At 35.5% G+C, this 18,864-nt stretch overlaps 1 protein-coding gene and 1 long non-coding RNA gene across 3 annotated transcripts; both read left to right on the forward strand.

Moving 5' to 3' along the window:
• Nucleotides 1–13,041: 13,041 nt before the first annotated feature.
• LOC126703624 (uncharacterized) lies at nt 13,042–14,304 on the forward strand. Its single transcript, XR_007648143.1, has 2 exons — nt 13,042–13,307; nt 13,863–14,304. It is a non-coding gene; the product is annotated as an uncharacterized LOC126703624 (long non-coding RNA).
• Nucleotides 14,305–15,627: 1,323 nt separating this feature from the next.
• LOC126703623 (serine/threonine-protein phosphatase 7 long form homolog) lies at nt 15,628–18,604 on the forward strand. 2 transcript variants are annotated; one of them, XM_050402650.1, is made up of 6 exons: nt 15,628–15,730; nt 15,842–16,620; nt 16,729–16,816; nt 16,991–17,385; nt 17,478–18,352; nt 18,458–18,604. In XM_050402650.1, exons 2-4 carry the CDS (start codon nt 15,974–15,976, stop codon nt 17,300–17,302), a joined length of 1,047 nt encoding a protein of 348 aa, XP_050258607.1. In that variant the 5' UTR covers nt 15,628–15,730; nt 15,842–15,973; the 3' UTR covers nt 17,303–17,385; nt 17,478–18,352; nt 18,458–18,604. The 2 variants fall into 2 exon arrangements, with proteins under 2 accessions (XP_050258607.1, XP_050258606.1); XM_050402649.1 differs by having other exon boundaries at nt 15,628–15,725.
• The last annotated feature ends 260 nt before the right edge of the window (nt 18,605–18,864 follow it).

An 18,864-nucleotide genomic window follows, 5' to 3' on the forward strand; every position in this document is an offset into this window, starting at 1 on the left:
TATTGGATTTGACCGTTTTGTATTCCATGAAACTCTTATCTGGACGGAAATAGACAAAATTAGACCAAAATGGACCAAATAGACTGAAGTGGACCAAAATGAACCGGAGTAAATTGAATTGAACTGAAATGGACCGAAGTGGAGCGGAATGAACTGAATGGACCAAAGTGGAGATTTGGACTGAAATGGACAACGTGGACCAAAATGAACAGAAGTGGATTGAATTGGATTGAAGTGAATCAAAACGGACTGAATGGACCTAAATAGACCGATGTAGATAGAAATAGACCGAAATGGACCAAAATTGATTGAATGGACCGAATTGTCCAAAATGGACAGAAATGGACCGAATAGTCCAAAATGGACCAAATTGGACCAACATAGATCAAAGTGAACCAAATTGGACTGAAATGGACCAAATAGACTGCATTCCAGACAGATAATCTCTCTACTATAGAAGCAAGCACCAACTTTCTTAAATGTTAAAGTGTTTTCTAATTGTATATATTTGTGGGCTTTACTTAAAGCACTTGTAGCAGTGGAACTAAAAGGCTATATAGCTATTTTAGCTCCACCAAAACACAAAAATAACCATACAGCAGTGGAGCTATAGCTATTTTTTTTTTTAGTTTCATTGTTACAGTGCACATCTATAGATAGGTGTGCACTGTAGTTGAGAGCTAAAAAATAAAATAGTTTTTTATTCTCACTTCCTATTAAAATATTATTTATTTGTTATTCATTTTCCGTTCAGAACTCTCAACTCTCACCTCTCTCTCTCAACTCTCTCAGCTTTCTCTCAACTTCCTCTCATCGCTGCTAGCCCACCCCCACGTTGCCGACCCACGCCACCGGCTATGCCGTAGACCCATGTTGTGTGGGTATATTGGCGTTGGTGGGTGGCTGGGTTTGTCGACATCAGTGGATATATTACCTAGTGAGGAATGGAGTAGATCAGCGTCGGTGGTTGTGGTTGTGTGGGTAGATCGACATCGGTGCGTGGCTGGGTTGTGGGTGCGTTTATGGGTAGATTGGTGTGTTCGTGGTGGTGGCTTGGGTGGGTTTCGTGGTGGTGGGTGTGGGTGTTGCCTAGTAGGTCTGGTGGGTGTGGGCTTGGTTGATTTTTTTTCTTTATAGTGAGCTGTGGTGGTGGTGGTGGTGGTTGTGGTTGTGTGTGTGGCTGTGATGGTTGTGTGTAGTGATTATATTATTTTATTGTAGTAAGATAAATTATTTTATTGTAGTAGATATATTATTTTATTGTGATGTTTATATCATTTTATTGTGTTGAAAGCTAAAATAGATCAACTGCTGTATCATGTGTGTAGGTAAAATAGATAAAGTAACTTTTGATGGAGCTAAATAGCTAAAATTTTAATTCCACTGCTGTGGATGCTCTTAGTGCCATTATGCATATGATGGTTTCCTCACTCCACATGCAAGAACTCCAGCATCTTATCATGAATTTTAATTAGTTCTTTGGAGGCCACCTAGGAATTGGCTAAAGGCTTTATTTTATTACAGTGGAAAGCTTAGGTGTATATAGCTTGTTTGAGATTACTTAAGAGGCTTATGGGGGTTGTTTTAGCCCATTTGTATCTAGCCTAGCGAGTGCATTGATGGGCTAAGCAACCCATCGGACCAAAATAGTTTTCATTCCTTGGCTTTTACTTCTAGGCTTCTAGCTTTTCTTTGCCATATGTTACTCATTACGTTAACACAGGCTCACCATCCAAAAATAAAGAATAAAATAATATTTCCAAAAACAAAAAAATTATTAGTGTTTTTAAGGAAAGTCTTTAAAGGAATGCATTTATTTGATAAACCTTATGCAGGGTCTTTTCTAAAAAGAAATCAAGTTTTCGTGTATTTTACGTATGCTTAAGAAAGAACAAATTTGTCAGCATTTCCAATATTTGTTCATAATTATGAATCCTAAAAAATTTTAGTAGGTGATCTTAGCAATATCTCCATGGAATATCAAGAAGGCCTTATCTAGAAAGGAATCAAGATTATTTGCCTTTTACATATGCTCAAGTAAAAACATTTGTGAGCATTTGCAAAATGTAATAGTAATAATTATGCGTATCAACTAATTTTAGCAAACTAATTTTTTCTTCTCAAAAAAAAAAAAAAAAAAAAAAACTAATTTTAACAAATAATCTTAGCGATATCTTTGTAAAATGTCAAGAATTAATGCAAACACAAATGTTTATTAGTTGTTGCATAGTTGGTTGGGCTTGCTTACCAAAAAAAGAAAAAAGAAAAAAAAGAAAGTTACAAAATATGGGTATTCCAAATGATAATACGTAGAATTGAACATATCCTGTATTAATTAATGATGATGAAGAAGATATTTCTTAATATTTACAAACAAATACTGTGTAGCTAGAAAGCATTTATATATTTATTATGCCTATATAAACCCAAGGCCAAGGGTTTCAAGTCAGTTTTCAAAATAAGAATAAAAATTTTGTACTCTCTCAAAAAAGAAAAGAAAAAGAATAACAATTTTGTGAGTTCAAAAGAAATAGTGATGGAGTACCCCTCTTTTTTGAAAATGTTCATATTTTTTATGAGTTACCCAATTATAAGAGAGATTTTTGGACGCAAGTATTTTTGTGTTAATGATTCTAATGGTCCAAAGAAAAGATCATTGTTTATGATAGAATATCATGAGTGTATCCTATAATATGGTTCTCAGGCCATCAACGGGTAAGTGTTTATGTTTTAGACTTAATATTCCAAACTCTTTGTTCTTGTAAATATATTACTGATTGATTTATTTATTCTTAATCATACATATTTGTTTCTTTCTCGTTCCATATTTGACGAATTGTTTATAACTATAATTGGTTATTAATTTCTTGAAGGCTAGAGGAACCAGTATGCATTTCATGTTCGGACAACTTGGAGAAGGAAACCAGTCCAAGAAAAGTTTCAACAATAAATTATTTCTAACTTGTGACCTTATGCATATGTACGAGGAAAATTAATAATAATCACAATTGCACATTAGCATTGTTAACACATTGAGAATCTAATTGAAATCTAATTAGATTTTCTTTGAGTTTTGGCTTTTAATATATTATTATTTTTATATATATATATATTTATATATAAATAAAGGGGGGGGGGGGGGGGGGGGGGGGAACACAACATTAGCATTGTCAACTTCTCTGTGTTTTTTCTTTTGGTCCTTTATTTATGGAGAGCGGACAAATTATCAATTTAAGCAACCTTGCAATTTGCATGTACCTGGCAATTGAATGACAAATTTAAAAGGAATACTCATGTGGATATATATATTGAACCAATCTCACGCCATTTTAGTGAAATTTTTTTTATCATTCATGCATTTGGTTTAGTATGAATTTGACATCCAATTGAAGTTGGTCTCAAATGAAGAAAAGTTTTCTTAATGAAAATGAGGAAGTTAGTCTAAAATTTAAATTCATTAACTTATTTCAAGCCAAACATAATACTTTCTGGGTAGTGACTAGTGAGGGTCGATCTAACAATCGCATCTGTGGTTTTTATCACCAATGCTGTTGCAAGGTATAGCCATTAAGTCCTATAACTAGTGATTACTGTGGCATAATTTTTAATAGTTGCTAAGGTCCAATAGATGTGCAATAATCGTGTATGATTTTCATCTTTCACAGTCGACAACGTACATGTTTTAATCAAATTGCTCATCATAAAAAGCCACACTTAGGCAATAAAATATTACTGTCTATCTAAGCTCCCATGTCAATTCATTATCAAATTTAGAATGAGGTACGCTGATTTTTTTGCATGGAGAATTGGCAAACTGTTTGCTTTCTAAGTGGCTTATTAATTTCTTTGTTCCAATGGGGGCATAGACTATCTGCATCTATGACAGTGGCTAGATCAATTCCATTAATCCTCTCATCTTCTTGGGGTTGGAGGTCAGGACTCAAGAGGGCTTTGTTCGAAATGCTCAGCTAATAACATGGCATTAGTAGCTCTGTAGAATCAGTAATTGTATATTTCATCATTTGTAAAGTAGGTTTCCTGAAATACCTTTGTGAAAAATCAAATCCTAATATTAAAACAAATATGGCTTATTTTGCTTGATTTCTCACTCTTCTCCCAATGAGTTATATCACAAAACAAAGCAAAGTATCTTTTGTGTTAAAATTTATTTCTCAAATCTCTGCAAAATCAATATTTCATAAGTTAAATTCCACTATGACATTTTGCTTACAAATTTTCCAGTATTTCACATTCGACTTGAATGGTTATTTCGGGGAAATTTGTTGTAACTAGTGTGGAGGAATTTTTGACTGCCAAAGCCATAAAAGACAATGCTATTGGTAACAATAAATGGTGTCAGTAGTGGACTATGTGAAAGTGATGAAGCTACAATAATATTTTGGCAATGGTATTATACAAATTACACATTTCTTCTTTGCAGATGACAATTTACTCTTTTGTTGGACAATGGTAGAAGAATGTTGGATAATTCAAGAAATCTTGAAAGAATACGGAAAAAAACATTTGAGATGATTATATGAAGGAGGTAAACAGAAAGTAATTAACTTGGGGAGTCCAGGAAGTGAAACAATATTAAAAGTTACAGATATTCCCTCTTTAATAAAAAGATAATGAAAATATTTTTGGAAATCAAGGAAAGCATATGGAAAAAAAAATTACAAGGGTGAAAAAAAAAAGTTTATTATCAATCCCTAGAAATCTTCCTTAAAGAAGTAGCACAAGCTATTCCAACGCATGTTGTGTTGCTTTAAGATAAGAGAAAGATACACATGCTGAAATGGGAAAGGTTACCTTAATCAAATTAAGTAGCAAAGAAGAATGGGATTTCAGGGTATCAAAGCTTTTAATTTGTTAATTAGCCAGGAATAAAACTAATACAATACTCATTTTGTAGAGGTAAAACCCAAGTATTTTCCATCTTGTACATTCCTTGAGGCTACACTATGTGGCAATGCTTCTTATGCATGGAAAAGCACTCTTGAGCTGGTTGATTGGAAAAGGGAGTCTATAGATTAGAGAATAGGAAACGGTTGTAAATGTGAAAATTTTGGGGTGCTAAAGGGATGTTTAGTCCTTCATCTTTCAAGGTAATATGTCCAATTGAAAACCTTCCATAACATGCAAAATTAAGTCCTTGAAAAAGGTGGAGAAAAAAATGCTGAAATGAGTTGTCAATCAAAGTATAAAGCTTACGATGCATGGTATCAAAATATGCCATAGACTCATTATTATACAATTTGTCAACACCTTCCATAAGATGGATGCTAAAAAACATTCATCTTTCAAGGTAATATCTTAAATTGAAAACCTTCCATAAGATGCAAAGACCTTTGATAGATATGAAGAAGAAATGCTAGAATGAGTAGTTAATCAAATATAAAGCTTACGGTGTTAACTTATATGTCATAGGTTCATAATTATAGAATCTGTCCAAGGGAAAAATTTCATGAAACTTGTAGTAGGCTTCAAACCCACTTACAAGAAGAATAGAAGATTGGATATATAGGTAGTTTTGGCCCATTTGTATCTAGCCCAGCTAGTGCATTGATGGGCCAAGCAATCTATTGGACCAGAACAGTTTCCACTCTTGGGCTTTCACCTATAGCATTTTTGTCATATGTCAATTGTATGGTTGGTTGGGCTTGCTTACCAAAAATACAAAAAAGATTACAGAACATGGGAAGAATGATAATATGTAGAATTAGACTGAATGGACTGAAGTGGACCGAAATGAACTAAATGGATCAAAGTGGATTGACATAGACAGAAGGGACCAAAGTAGATCACAATGGATTGTAATAGATGGAAATGGACTAATGTGGACCAAAATGAACCAAGTGGATCAAATAGGACCTAAAGGGACTGAAGTAGACCGAAATGGATCGACATAAACCAAATTAGACTGAATTGGACCGAACTCATATTAGAAGCAAGCACCAACTTGCGCATATGATGTTTTCCTCACTCCAGAGGCAAGAACTCTTTTATTTATTTATTTATTTATTTTTTTAAGTGGGAAGCTCAGGTGTCTATAGCTTGCTTGAGATATATATATATATATATATATATATATATTCTACAATTTTTTTCACAACTATATAGTTGATAAGCTATGATTGGTATACGATAAAAGTGATGTTAGTGGTGATTTCATGTGAAGGTGATGTTGCAGCAATTACAATGCACCACCTTAGATATTGTGAAAATGTTAAATTCTATTAACATACCCTGAGATTTGAGCTAACGCTAACTTCGTCCAAAACTTTTCAAAACTAACCAATTTAGTCCCTAAAGCCAACTTAATTCCTAAAACAACTAAGAAAAAATAACTAACTTTCCTAATAGTGTTTAGAGACTAAGTTGGCTTTAGGGACCAAATTAGTCAGTTTTGAAATGCCTTTGACCTGGTTGGCAATAACCCAAATCTCAGGAGATCTTAGTAGAATTTACCTTGGTGAAAAAAAACTGTGTTTGTAGCATTTTTTATTTAAAATGTGACTTCTTTTTGTATCTAAAATGTATTCCATATGGCTACATGACTTCCTTAAAATGTGGAGATGAAGCGGAAAATTCATAGGATCACATTATATCATGAATAATTCTATATTTGCAAATAACAATTTACTCTTTTGTAGGCTGTGAAAGAATGTTGGGCAATTTGAAACAATCTAAAGAAACATATGCCAAAAGATAACTAGAGAGAAGTCTAACATGTTTTTCAATTAAAAACACAAAGAAGTGATATAAAAGGAATAAATCAGAAGCAACCTATGGGTTCAAGAAGTGAAACAACATGAAAAACATTTAAGATTCCTTTGATAATAGGAGGATCAAAGAAAGAAAACATTTATGGAGATCAAAGAAAGGGTTTGGAAAAAATTACAAGGGTAAAAAGACAAGTTTTTATCTATAGTTGGTAGAGAGATCCTCATTAAATCAATATTACATACTATCCCAAGCCATGGTATTTGTTGCTTCAAGCTGTTAGCAACCATATTTGATGAGATTAATTCACCAATCATTAAATTTTGGTGAGTGTGAAAAGAAAGATGAGAGAAAGATACATTAAATAAATTGGAAAGGTTACATAAATCAAAGCAACAAAGAGGAATGGGGTTTTGGACTGAAGTGGAATGAATAGACTGAAGTGGACCAAAGTAGAGATTTGGACTGAAATGGACCGACATGGACCAAAATTGACAAAAATGGATTGAATTAGACTGAAGTGGGCAAAATTGGGCTCAAATAGACCGAATTGGACCAAATGGACTGCATTCTGGAGAGATATAATCTCTCTACTTTAGAAGCAAGCACCAACTTTCTTAAATGCTAAAGTGGTTTTCTAATTGTAAACATTTGTGGTCTCTACTTGTGCCATTGTGCATATGATGGTTTCCTCACTTCACATGGAAGAACTCCAGCATCTTATCATGAATTTTAATTAGTTCTTTGGAGGCCACCTAGGAATTGGCTAGAGGCTTTATTATTATTATTATTATTATTTATTTATTTTTTTTATGTGGAAAACTTAGGTGTATATAGCTTGTTTGAGATTACTTAGAGGCTCATAGGGGTTGTTTCGGCCCATTTGTATCCTAGCCAGTGCATTGATGGGCTTAGCAACCCATTGGACCAAAATAGTTTTCACTTCTGAGCTTTTACTACTAGACTTCTAGCATTTTTTTTGCCATATGTCACTTATTAAGTTAACACCTAGGCTCACCTTTCAAAAATAAAAAATAAAATAAAATTTTCAAAAACAAAAAATTATTAGTGTTTTTAAGGAAAGTCTTTAAAGAAATGCATTCATGTGATAAACTTTATGCAGGCCTTATCTAAAAAGAAATCAAGTTTACGTGTCTTCTACACATGCTTAAGAAAAAATAAATTTGTGAGCATTTTCAAAATTTGATCATAATTATGAATCCTAACTCATTTTAGTAGGTGATCTTAGCAATATTCCTATGGAATATCAAGAAAGCCTTATCTAGAAAGGAATCAATATTACTTTCCTTTTACAGATGCTCAAGTAAAAACATTTGTGAGCATTTGCAAAATGTAATAGTAATAATTATGTGTACTAACTAATTTTAGCAAGTAATCTTAGAGATATCTTTGTAACATGTCACGAATTAATGCAAATACAAATGTTTTTAGTTGTTGCATAGTTGGTTGGGCTTGCTTACCAAAAAAAAAAGGTTACAAAATATGGGTAGAATGATAATACATTGAATTGAGCATATCCTATACTAATTAATGATGATGAAGAAGATATTTCTTAATATTTACAAATAAATACCGTGTAGAAAGCATTTATATATTTATTATGCCTATATAAACCCCAAGACCAAGGGTTCCAAGTTAGTTTTCAATATAAGAATAACAATTTTGTGAGTTCATAAGAAATAGTGATGGAGTACCCTTATTTTTTGAAAATGTTCATATTTTTTATGAGCTATCCAATTATAAGAGAGATTTTTGGACGCAAATATTTTTGTGTTAATGATGCTAATGGTCCAAAGAAAAGATCATTGTTTATGATAGAATATCATGAGTGTATTCTATAATATGGTTCTCATGCCATCAACGGGTAAGTGATTGTGTTTTAGACTTTATATTCCAAACTCTTTGTTATTTTATGAATATTACAGATTGATATATTTATTCTTAGTCATACACATTTGTTTCTTTCTCGATTCATATTTGACGAATTGTTTCTAACTATAATTGTTTATTTCTTGAAGGCCGGAGGAACCCATATGCATTTCATGTTCGGACAACTTGAAGATGGAAACCAGTTTATGAAAAGTCTCAATAGTTAATTATAATTCACTGTACCCAAAAAAAAAAAAAAAAAACGCAAGTAGAATATTAATAGAAGCTTCTTGTCCAATAGTACTACTTCGTTGTGTTTTTTTTTTTTCTTTTGGTCCTTTATTTACGAAGAGCAGACAAATTATCAATTCAAGCAATCATGCAATTTGAATGCATCCACCTGGCAATTTGAATGTTTTTAACTTTTAATCAATTGCTCATCATAAAAAGTCACGCTTTGGCAATAAAATATCTATCTACGCCCTCACATGTCAATTCATAGTCAAATTTAGAATGAGGTACGCTGATTTTTTTGCATGGAGAATTGGCTAACTCTCTGCTTTCGAAGTGGCTTATTTCTTGGTACCAATATGGGCATAGACTACGCATCTATGACAGTGGCTAAATCAATTCCATTAATCCTCTCATCTTCTTGGGGTTGGAGGTCAGGACTCAAGAGGGCTTTGTTCGTAATGCTCAGCTAATAACATGACATTAGTAGCGCTGTATAGTCAGTAATTATATATTGCATCAATGTAAAGTAGATTTCCTGAAATACCTTAGTGAAAAATCAAATCCTAGTTAATATTAAAACAAATATGTCTTATTTTGCTTGATTTTTCACTCTTCTTCCAATGAATTATATCGCAAAACAAAGCAAAGTATTTTTTTTTTGGTGTTAAAATTTATTTCTCAATTCTATGCAAAATCAATATTTCATAAGTTAAATTCCACTGTGACATTTTTCCAGTATTTCATGTTCTGACTGGAATGGTTATTTTTGGGGAATTGGTTGTAACTGGTGAGAGGGAATTTTTGACTGCCAAAGTCATAGAAGACCGAAAAATTATTAGATACTCCCGGAATATCATAAATGCGTATTTTTTCTTCTCACATGAATGGTGGGTCCCACCATTCATTTAATTAGTGGGACCCACCATTCATGTAAGAGGAGGGAGTACGCATTTATGGTATTCCGGGAGTACACAATAATTTCCCTAGAAGACCATACTACTGGTAGCAATAAATGGTGACAGTAATGGACTATATGAAAGTGATGTTATTTCAATCATATTTTAGTAATGGTATTATAGAAATTTCGCATTTCTTCTTTGCATATGAAGATTTACTCTTTTGTTGGGCAATGGTAGAAGAATGTGGGATACTTCAAGAAATCTTGAAAGAATATTAAAAAGCATTTGAAGTAATTAGATGGAGCTAAACAGAAAGTAACTTGGGGTCCAGGAAGGGAATCAACATGAAAAGTTACGGATGTTCCCTCTATAATAAAAAATGATACAGAGAATATTATGGAGTAGCACAAGATACTGAGATCAACATGAATATTTATTGTTATCAATAACCAGATAAAGAAATCTTCATCATAGAAGTAGCACAAGCTATTCCAACCCATGCAATGTGTTGCTTTAAGTTGTTGGCAGCCTTATATGATGAGATAAATTTAATGATAAATGAATTTTGAAGGGGGCCAAAAGAAAGATGAGAGAAAGATACACAAAATGAAATGGGAAAGGTTGTACTAAAACTAATACACAATACACGTTTTGTACTATGTAGAGGTATAAAACCCAAGTACTTTCCATCTTGTACATTCCTTGAGGCTACACTAAGTGGGCAATGCTTCTTATGCATGGAAAAACACTCTTGATTCAAGCTGGGTAATTGAAAAAGGGAGTATAGATTAGAGAATAGGCAACAGGTGTAAATGTGAAACATTTGGTATGCTAGAGGGATGTTTAATCCATCATCTTTCAGGGTAATATCTCCAATTAAAAACCTTTCATAACATGCAAAATTAAGTACTTGATAAAGGTGGAGAAGAAATGCTAAAATGAGTTGTCAATCAAAGTATAAAGCTTACGATGGTATCAAAATATGCCATAGACTCATACTCATTATTATACGATCTGTCAACACCTTTCATAAGATGCATGCTGAAGCCTACACCTTTCAAGGTAATATCTTTAATTAAAAACCTTCCATAAGATGCAACATTCCTTTGAAAGATATGAAGAAGAAATGCTAGAATAACGAGTCGTCAATCAAATTTAAAGCTTTTCTGTGGTAAATATGTCATAGGCTCATAATTATACGATCTGTCCAAGGGAAAAATTTCATGAAACTTGTAGTGGGCTTCAAACCCTCTTACAAGAAGAATAGAAGATCGAATATAGGGGTAGTTTTGGGCTATTTGTATCTAGACTAGCGTGCATTGATGGCCCAAGAAATCTATTGGACCAAAATAGTTTCCACTCTTGGGCTTTCACCTATTGCATTTTTGTCATATATCACTTGTATGGTTTTTTTTTTTTTTGAGAAAGACTTGTATGGTTGGTTGGGCTAGCTTAACAAAAACAAAAAAAGATTACAAAATACGAGAAGAATGATAATATGTAGAATTGGACTAAATGGATCTGTGGACTGGATAGACCGATATGGATAGAAGGGACCAAAATGGACTTAAATAGACCGAAATAGATAAAAATGGACCAAGTGGATCAAATGGATCTTATTGGACCGAAATGAAATGAATTAGACTGAAATGGACCAAAATGGACTGAATTGGACCAAAGTAAATGAAACTGGACCAAAGTGGACTGAAGTGAATAGTACTGGACTTAATTGGACCAAAATAGACCAAATTGGACCGAATGAACTGCATTCCAGATAGGTAAACTCGTATTAGAAGCAAGCACCAACTTTCTCAGTGCCATTGCGCAGAAGATGTTTTCCTCACTCCACAGGCAAGAACCCCAGCATCTTTTCATGAATTTTAATTTAGTAGAGCCTTTTTTTCTTAAGTGGAAAGCTTAGGTATAATTAGTTTGAGATTACTTAGAAACAAGTCTATATATATATATATATATATGTATTCTACAATTTTTTTTCACAATTATTTAGTTGACAGATTATGATTGGTATATAATAAAATTGATGTTAGTGGTGATTTCATGTGAAGGTGATATTGCAACAATCACAATCCACCACCTTAGATATTGTGAAAAAAATTGTGTTTTTAACATTTTTGATTTAATATACGACTTCTGTGTGTATCTAAAATGTATTCCATATGGCTACATGATTTCCTTAAAATGTAGAGATGATGAAGAAAATTCGTAGGATCACATTATATCATGGATTACTCTACACTTGCAAATAGCAATTTACTCTTTTGTAGGGCAGCTGTGAAAGAATGTTGGGTAGTTTGAAACAAACTAAAGAATCATATGCCAAAAGATAAATAGTGAGAAGTCTAACTTGTTTTTCAATTAAAAACACAAGAAGTGATATAAAAGGAGTAAATCAGAAGCAAACTATAGGTCCAAGAAGTGAAAATATATATATATATATATATATATATATATATTTAAGATTCCTTTCATAATAGGAAGATCAAAGAAGAAAACATTTATGGAGATCAAAGAAAGGTTACGCTAATCAAAGCAACAAAGTGGAATGGGGTTTTGGAATGTCCAAAAAAAAGAAAAAGAAATTGTTAGTCAAACAAGATTGAAGACTAGTGCATAATATGAACTTTTTACTATATAGTATATACGTGGCGATGCTTCATAGTTCATACAGACATACACACGGAAAAGCAGCTTGATGCAAGTTGGGTGATAGAAGTAGATGGAGAATATGAAAAGGGTGTAGTTTGAAAAATATGAGGCAATATCTCCAACTATTAACCTTCCACAAGATGCAAAGTAAGTGCTCTGATAGATGTGAAAAAGAAATCCTTGAATGAGGAGTTGCTAAACAAAGGATAAAGCTTATAGTGGTGACATACTAACATATTATAGACTAGTGATTATGAGATTTGTCCAAGTGCCATTTTTTGTTCCATGAAATTCCCAGTGGGCTTCAAAGTTCAAACTCACTTACAAAGTTACAAGAAGAATAGAAGATCTTATAGGGGTTGTTTTGGGGCAAAAATGGCCCATTAGCATTAATTTTTGAAATATTTAGCAACAGAGCACTGTTTCGGAAATAATTGGGGATCTACCACTTTTTGTGGTACTCGAGCTTGGTGAGCTCGAGTACCCCATTTTTTTGTTCCAGCGTGGCACCTGACGTGGGCATCTGAATTTAAAAAATAAACTTGGTACCCGAGCTTATGAAGCTCGAGTACTGCTCAGCCATGTCTCCCTATTACCCCACACTTAAACCATCTGTTACCCACAATACCCAACCAAGAACAGAGCAAAACATACCCACAAACATGAGACCTCTTAATCTCGCTATCTCCCTCTCTCAATCTCGCTATCTCCCTCATCTCCCTCTCTCAATCTAAAGCTATTTCCACACATATACTCTCATTCTTCCTCTCAATCTCGCAAATACTCTCATTCTCCCTCTCAATCTCGCGATCTGCCTCATTCTCCGTCGCCGCCTCGCCCTCAGTCTCCCTCGCGCGCTGTTGCTCATGCTCTCGGTCTCCCTCTCACAAGGTATGTCTCGCTCAGCTTGCATGTTCAGCTTGTGGGTATTTTTGTTTGTAAATTTGTGATTTTTATGCATAATTTGATTTTGGGTTTTGATCAATTTAGTTAGTTAGTTAGTATATATTTTTTGGTGATTACTAGAATGTTGGTCTGGTTGTGCTTGTCTTTTGGGTTTTTTATTTTCTATTAAGGGAAAGTGTACTACATGAATATAAGCACACTTTCAGCTTTGTTTAGTTTACTATGCCCAGGTTTAAGCCAATCCCTTAGGTTGATTACTAGAATGTTGGTCTGGTTGTGCTTGTCTTTAGGGTTATTTATTTTTGTAATTATTAGGTAAAATGAGTTTAGGGGAGATGAGAATTAGCAATTAGCAATTACCACTGCTGCTTTCTGAGTAGACTGCAAAATTAGTGATAGAGCAGACAGGGCCTTTTACTGACTATAATTGGTAATGGGGTTTAATAGGTGCAAACTCTAACAACATTTGTAAGAAAAAGAAAACCTTATGGACAAGTCAAACAGTTATAATGCAAGTAACAAAACGTCACAAACTTACAGGGAATAACTGTAGAACAACCCATGTGAAGAAGAGAGGACCTAAATAAGAAGCAAAATCCACGTTGGGATCCTGGTTTTTTTCTGGGTGCATGCCTTTGACAAACTCAAATAACATTTGTGTCCCAGGCCCTCACTGAGAACGAAGGTAGGCATTGGATGCCTGTCAACAAGCATTACGACATTTCAGCAACTAGGATAGTTTGTCATTTGATGCAAACATTAAAATATATATTAATGACACAAAAAAATGTTCATGTACTTTGTTGGGACTCTTAGTTGTTGGCTAATTCCATGACAAATTGCAGTGTAAATTTTCATGTATCCCAGTGGGGTTTAATTTGTATTGGGTTTATGAGGTGAAGTGCTGCAAAATTTCACTTGTATGAAGTTGGTATTGTTAGGCAAAAAGAGATATAAAAACAGAATTTGAAAATCAGTTGAACTTGAACCCGAGAGTTCGCCTCTCTCTTGCACTTGCAGAGTTTTATATGAACCTAAGACAATTTTGTTATTTTTTTCTCTGCTATTCTAATCCTTACCCTGACTATTTAAGATAACATTTCCTATGAATTTCTACACCCAATTCCCATCTGAAGAGCTAGAGAGAACCCATAAACCCTAGAGCTTAAACCCTTATCAATCCCTCTACCTTGTCCCTCTCTAATTATCCAATTTCATGAGAGGAGACTAAAACCATCACACCCATTACAACCTTTAGAGTTTTGATGTTGATTTGAGCTTGGGAATCATTGGAGTGAGGCCAGATTTGCCAAGAAGACTTGGAGATTGCAATTGGAGGCTCAAATGTGAATCCAAAGTCTTGTGAGAAGAAAGGATTCAAGGAATGGGTTGCTAGCAGGAGTCGGAGGCTTGAGTACATAGTTACAACTCAGCTTGGAGTGTTTTATAAGTAACATGTACTGCAACTGTTCTCATTAATGGGGACTGTTTGGTGCTGTGACACCCTAGAGAGGTTTTTCCACCCGATTCTCTAACTTTCCTCTTCGTAAACACTTCAATGGTCTTGTGGGTGATTGATTTTCTTTGTTTGGGTTTGTTTTTATGTTTTCCATGCATGCTTATGTTAGTTGGCTAATCAATTAAACATTTGGGCGTAATTGCAATAGTTAGCTTAAATTTGACTAAGCCATAAAATTCAAGTCTAAATTGTTTGAATTGGATTAGTGCAATACACAATCTTAATTCTCAAGGAAACCTTGTTTCTGATGGGAGTGCCATACTAATCATGAAAAGTAGAATTCCAAAACTAAGAAATAGAACAATCATGAGAATCATGATAATAGCATTTTATATCATTTTGTAGCCAAATCAGGGGGTATGATGTCCCTAATATGACATGACCAACTAAAACACTGAAAGAAGCTCATAAGTCAATTAAATGGTTCAGTGAAAATTGTAATTGTGCATTTTTCACAAATATGTATAGGACATGCCTCTCCTTTAGATAGTAGTTAATTATTATTTTAACACGTTTTTATGTTATTTATAATTTATTTTAGTAGTGTAGAGATAAGTTTCAATTGTAGAAACACATGCTTTGATACTATGTTAATTTATCAAAAGAAATGTTAATTTGTTAAATGAATCAATTGTAGAAACACATGCTTTGATAACTAACTTTTCTAAAATAATTTAGTAAATCAGTGAAGGCTGTATTAGATGAATAATGTTGCCATTTTTAGACAAATTTGTTTATAATTAAAAATAAATAAATAAGACTGTCTTGCTGTTGTTTCCAAATGCCAGATATGGACCCACATGGAGCAGGACCCGCTATACAGACTTTGTTGACGAGGTAGGATGAGCATCGTTCAAGTTTGCTTTGGGATGCTCATTTGGAAGGTGAGGTATGCACTTGTTCAATATATGTAGTCGAAAGATTTTTGGAATTTAACTTTGAAGCGTAATTATTATGTGGTAATGTAATTATTATTAATACTACGCTGCTCTATTTGCAGGAAGTGCCAGGTGTATTGACTTGTCGTCACCTAGACAAAGGTCTGCTTGAAGGAGGGGTAGATGGGTTAGATCCACGAATTGTCGCTTATATCACTGATGTGGGGTTAGATGGGCTGCTTCGGGTCCCACATATGGACATTGACCACGCATTGATCACAGCATTGGTGGAGAGATGGCGGCCGGAGACGCACTCATTTCACTTGCTCCACGGTGAGATGACCATCACACTACAAGATATGGAGGTTATAATGGGGGTACCTATATATGGCTTGCCGTTGGTGGAATCTATACCCTCGATGGGCAGTTGGCGTGACGTCTGCCGTAGATTGCTAGGGCGTATACTGCCAGATAGAGAAGTTGGCCGTAAAAAGAACACTGGAGTGTTGGAAGGGGCGAGCATAAAAGCCAAATGGCTTGAGGATCAGTTTAGCAACCCTCTCCCGGTTGACGCCCCTGAGGCGCTTGTGCAGAAGTATGCTCGTTTTTACATATTGGAGTTGTTAGGTGGTACGCTATTTATGGATAAGTCTGGAGAACGGATCTCAATTAGGTATTTGCAATATTTCGATCCAATCAGCAACGGAAAGAAGTATAGTTGGGGTAGTGCAGCACTAAGTTGGCTCTATAGACACCTCTGTAAGGCATCAGAGAAGACAGCCAAGCAAATTGGAGGTGCACTACTATTGGTGCAGTTGTGGGCGTGGGCGAGGTTTCCCCACATATGTCCTGTGATGAGGCATCCACACCAGGCACTGCCTCCAGGTCCACTTGCTGTTAGGTATGTAGCATCTTAGATAGTTACCGTTTTACATTTCCTCATTAACTTTGTTTGCATGGGAATTATGTAAGTAACTAATATGAAGGTTGTGTCTATGTTGTTTGCTAGATGGAAAGGGGCTAAGATAACAACTGAACATTCAATGCACGTCCTACGTGCCTATCGTGTGTCGCTTACTTCGCTACGGCCAAATCAGGTATCGTGTCTTACAAGTGGGAACCGCTTTGACATGTAGTTTTTATACTTACAATTTACTTTGGAGTGAATAAACATTTTAAATTTCAAAGTTACATGTATTGTTCACATTCGTTATACATTTTTTCTAATTATATTGTTAATATAGTTGTTTGCATCTGTTGAATCATTGCAGATTGTGTGGGAGCCGTACAGAAATTATTTGGGTTCTCTACCCGCATATTGTACGGCAGGCCAACACATATGGAGGTCTATTGTGCCGCTCATACATTTTTGGGTGGTTGAAGGCCATCATCCCGAATGTGTTCTCCGACAGTTTGGGATGAAGCAAGGCATACCAAAAGATGTTGATACTTCAATTGAACTGCACAAGATCACCCTCCAGGGCAAGCATACTGAAGATTGGGCCCAAGTACATGCCCCGCATATTGCTAAATGGGCTGCGCACGCCAAAATTGCCGATGCACCAGCCTTCACGGGGAGATGAGCTACAATGACGAGAATATGGTTTGGTTTCGTCCCCGCACTGTTCGCCATATTACAAAAGAGACTTCGTACTGGGACACTTTGGTAAATTTACAAAGACTGTTTCGTTATAAATGTACCTTGCTTCGCATAGTTTAGTTAAACCTACTAACATTACTCTTGTATATTTGTGACAGGTTGAATCGCAGTTGAGCATTATAACAAAGTGCGAACCAGGGTCTGCGATCTACACCGACTGTATTAATGCTTTGCAAGCTGTTGAAGAGATCGGTCGGTTATCCTTGGACCATGCACGTGACGTGGGCAACACAAGTGAACCAGCTGTACGGCGTGGTCAGCAAGCAGGTGGACGTCAAGGGCGTGGAGGCCATCAATCTAGCCAACGTCATACATCTAGTCGGCCTCCCACATCTGGTCAGCGTCACACACCCGTGCCCACATCTAGTCGACGTCCCACATCTGCTTAGCGTCACACACCCGTGCCCACATCTAGTCGACGTCCCACATCTGCTCAGCGTCCTACATCTGGTTCGCGTCACACACCCGTGCCCACATCTAGTCAGTGTCACACACCCGTGCCCACATCTACTCGGCGCCACACACCCGTGCATGACCACACCATGGAGGAAGCAAGTCAGACAACAAATGAGATGTGGGACGACACTGCTTATGACGTAGGCTCCATGGCACACGATGATGCGGGTCCATCCCATACGTTTGCCCATGGAGACACATCTGGGTCCCCATCCATGAGGAGCGATGGTACTTGCCCACCCACATCCCCTAGTACATCTCCGTTGCCCATCACCCGTACGTCTCCCCCACTGACTGCCGGCCCTGCCCCCACAGTTGTAGATGGTAGAGATGAGATGAGGTTCATGCCCACTCCTGGGCGACCCACCCCTGTTGCTGTCCCCCCTGAGTTTGTGCATACCGAGTTTATCTAGACACAAATACCCACCCCCCCCAGTAGAGCCTTCGCACATCGAGGATCGGCCACGAAGGCCGCAACGCACACAGACACATCCTCCTGACTGTGGGACTGGACATGGTACTATAGTTTGATTCGATATCGATTACATATACATCGCTTCATAGTTAAATCATTTGCATATTAATATTTGCTTGTGTTGTGTTCTTGTTGTGTTCTTTTTAGGCAAGGTGAGACCAGTCAAGGAACCGGTGAGGAGAAGAAAACGAGAATGATTAAAAGGTAGAATTTGTGCTACTTTGGGTTTGTAATGGTATAGGATCTTTTTGTCATGTATAGGATCTTCTTGTATATATTTTTTGTAGCACATATATTTTGGCAATGATAATCAATTTATATGTGATAATCAATTTATATGATGAGCCACTATTATGCAATCCACATGGATTACAAGATATAGACTGGAATGTTATAGGCATTCTTATATAGATGATTTCATGGTAGTGGTTGATAAGCATTGTGCATGCTTTAGTAAGATTTTTTGTATGGTCCTTCCCCATTTAATTTAATGAACTTTATTCAACAGTTTCATCGCATACTCTATGAAATCCTTTTATAGTTACTAATAAACT

Source organism: Quercus robur, chromosome 10 (genome assembly GCF_932294415.1).
Source record: "Quercus robur chromosome 10, dhQueRobu3.1, whole genome shotgun sequence".
NCBI classification, from domain to species: domain Eukaryota; kingdom Viridiplantae; phylum Streptophyta; class Magnoliopsida; order Fagales; family Fagaceae; genus Quercus; species Quercus robur.

Excerpts from the sequence above, each read along its gene's own strand:
- LOC126703623 (XM_050402649.1), top strand. The coding sequence starts at position 15,684 with ATGAGCATCGTTCAAGTTTGCTTTGGGATGCTCATTTGGAAG. Across the intron at positions 15,726-15,841 it reads TTGGGATGCTCATTTGGAAG|GAAGTGCCAGGTGTATTGAC; the intron begins GTGAGGTATGCA and ends CTCTATTTGCAG. Across the intron at positions 16,621-16,728 it reads CCAGGTCCACTTGCTGTTAG|ATGGAAAGGGGCTAAGATAA; the intron begins GTATGTAGCATC and ends GTTGTTTGCTAG.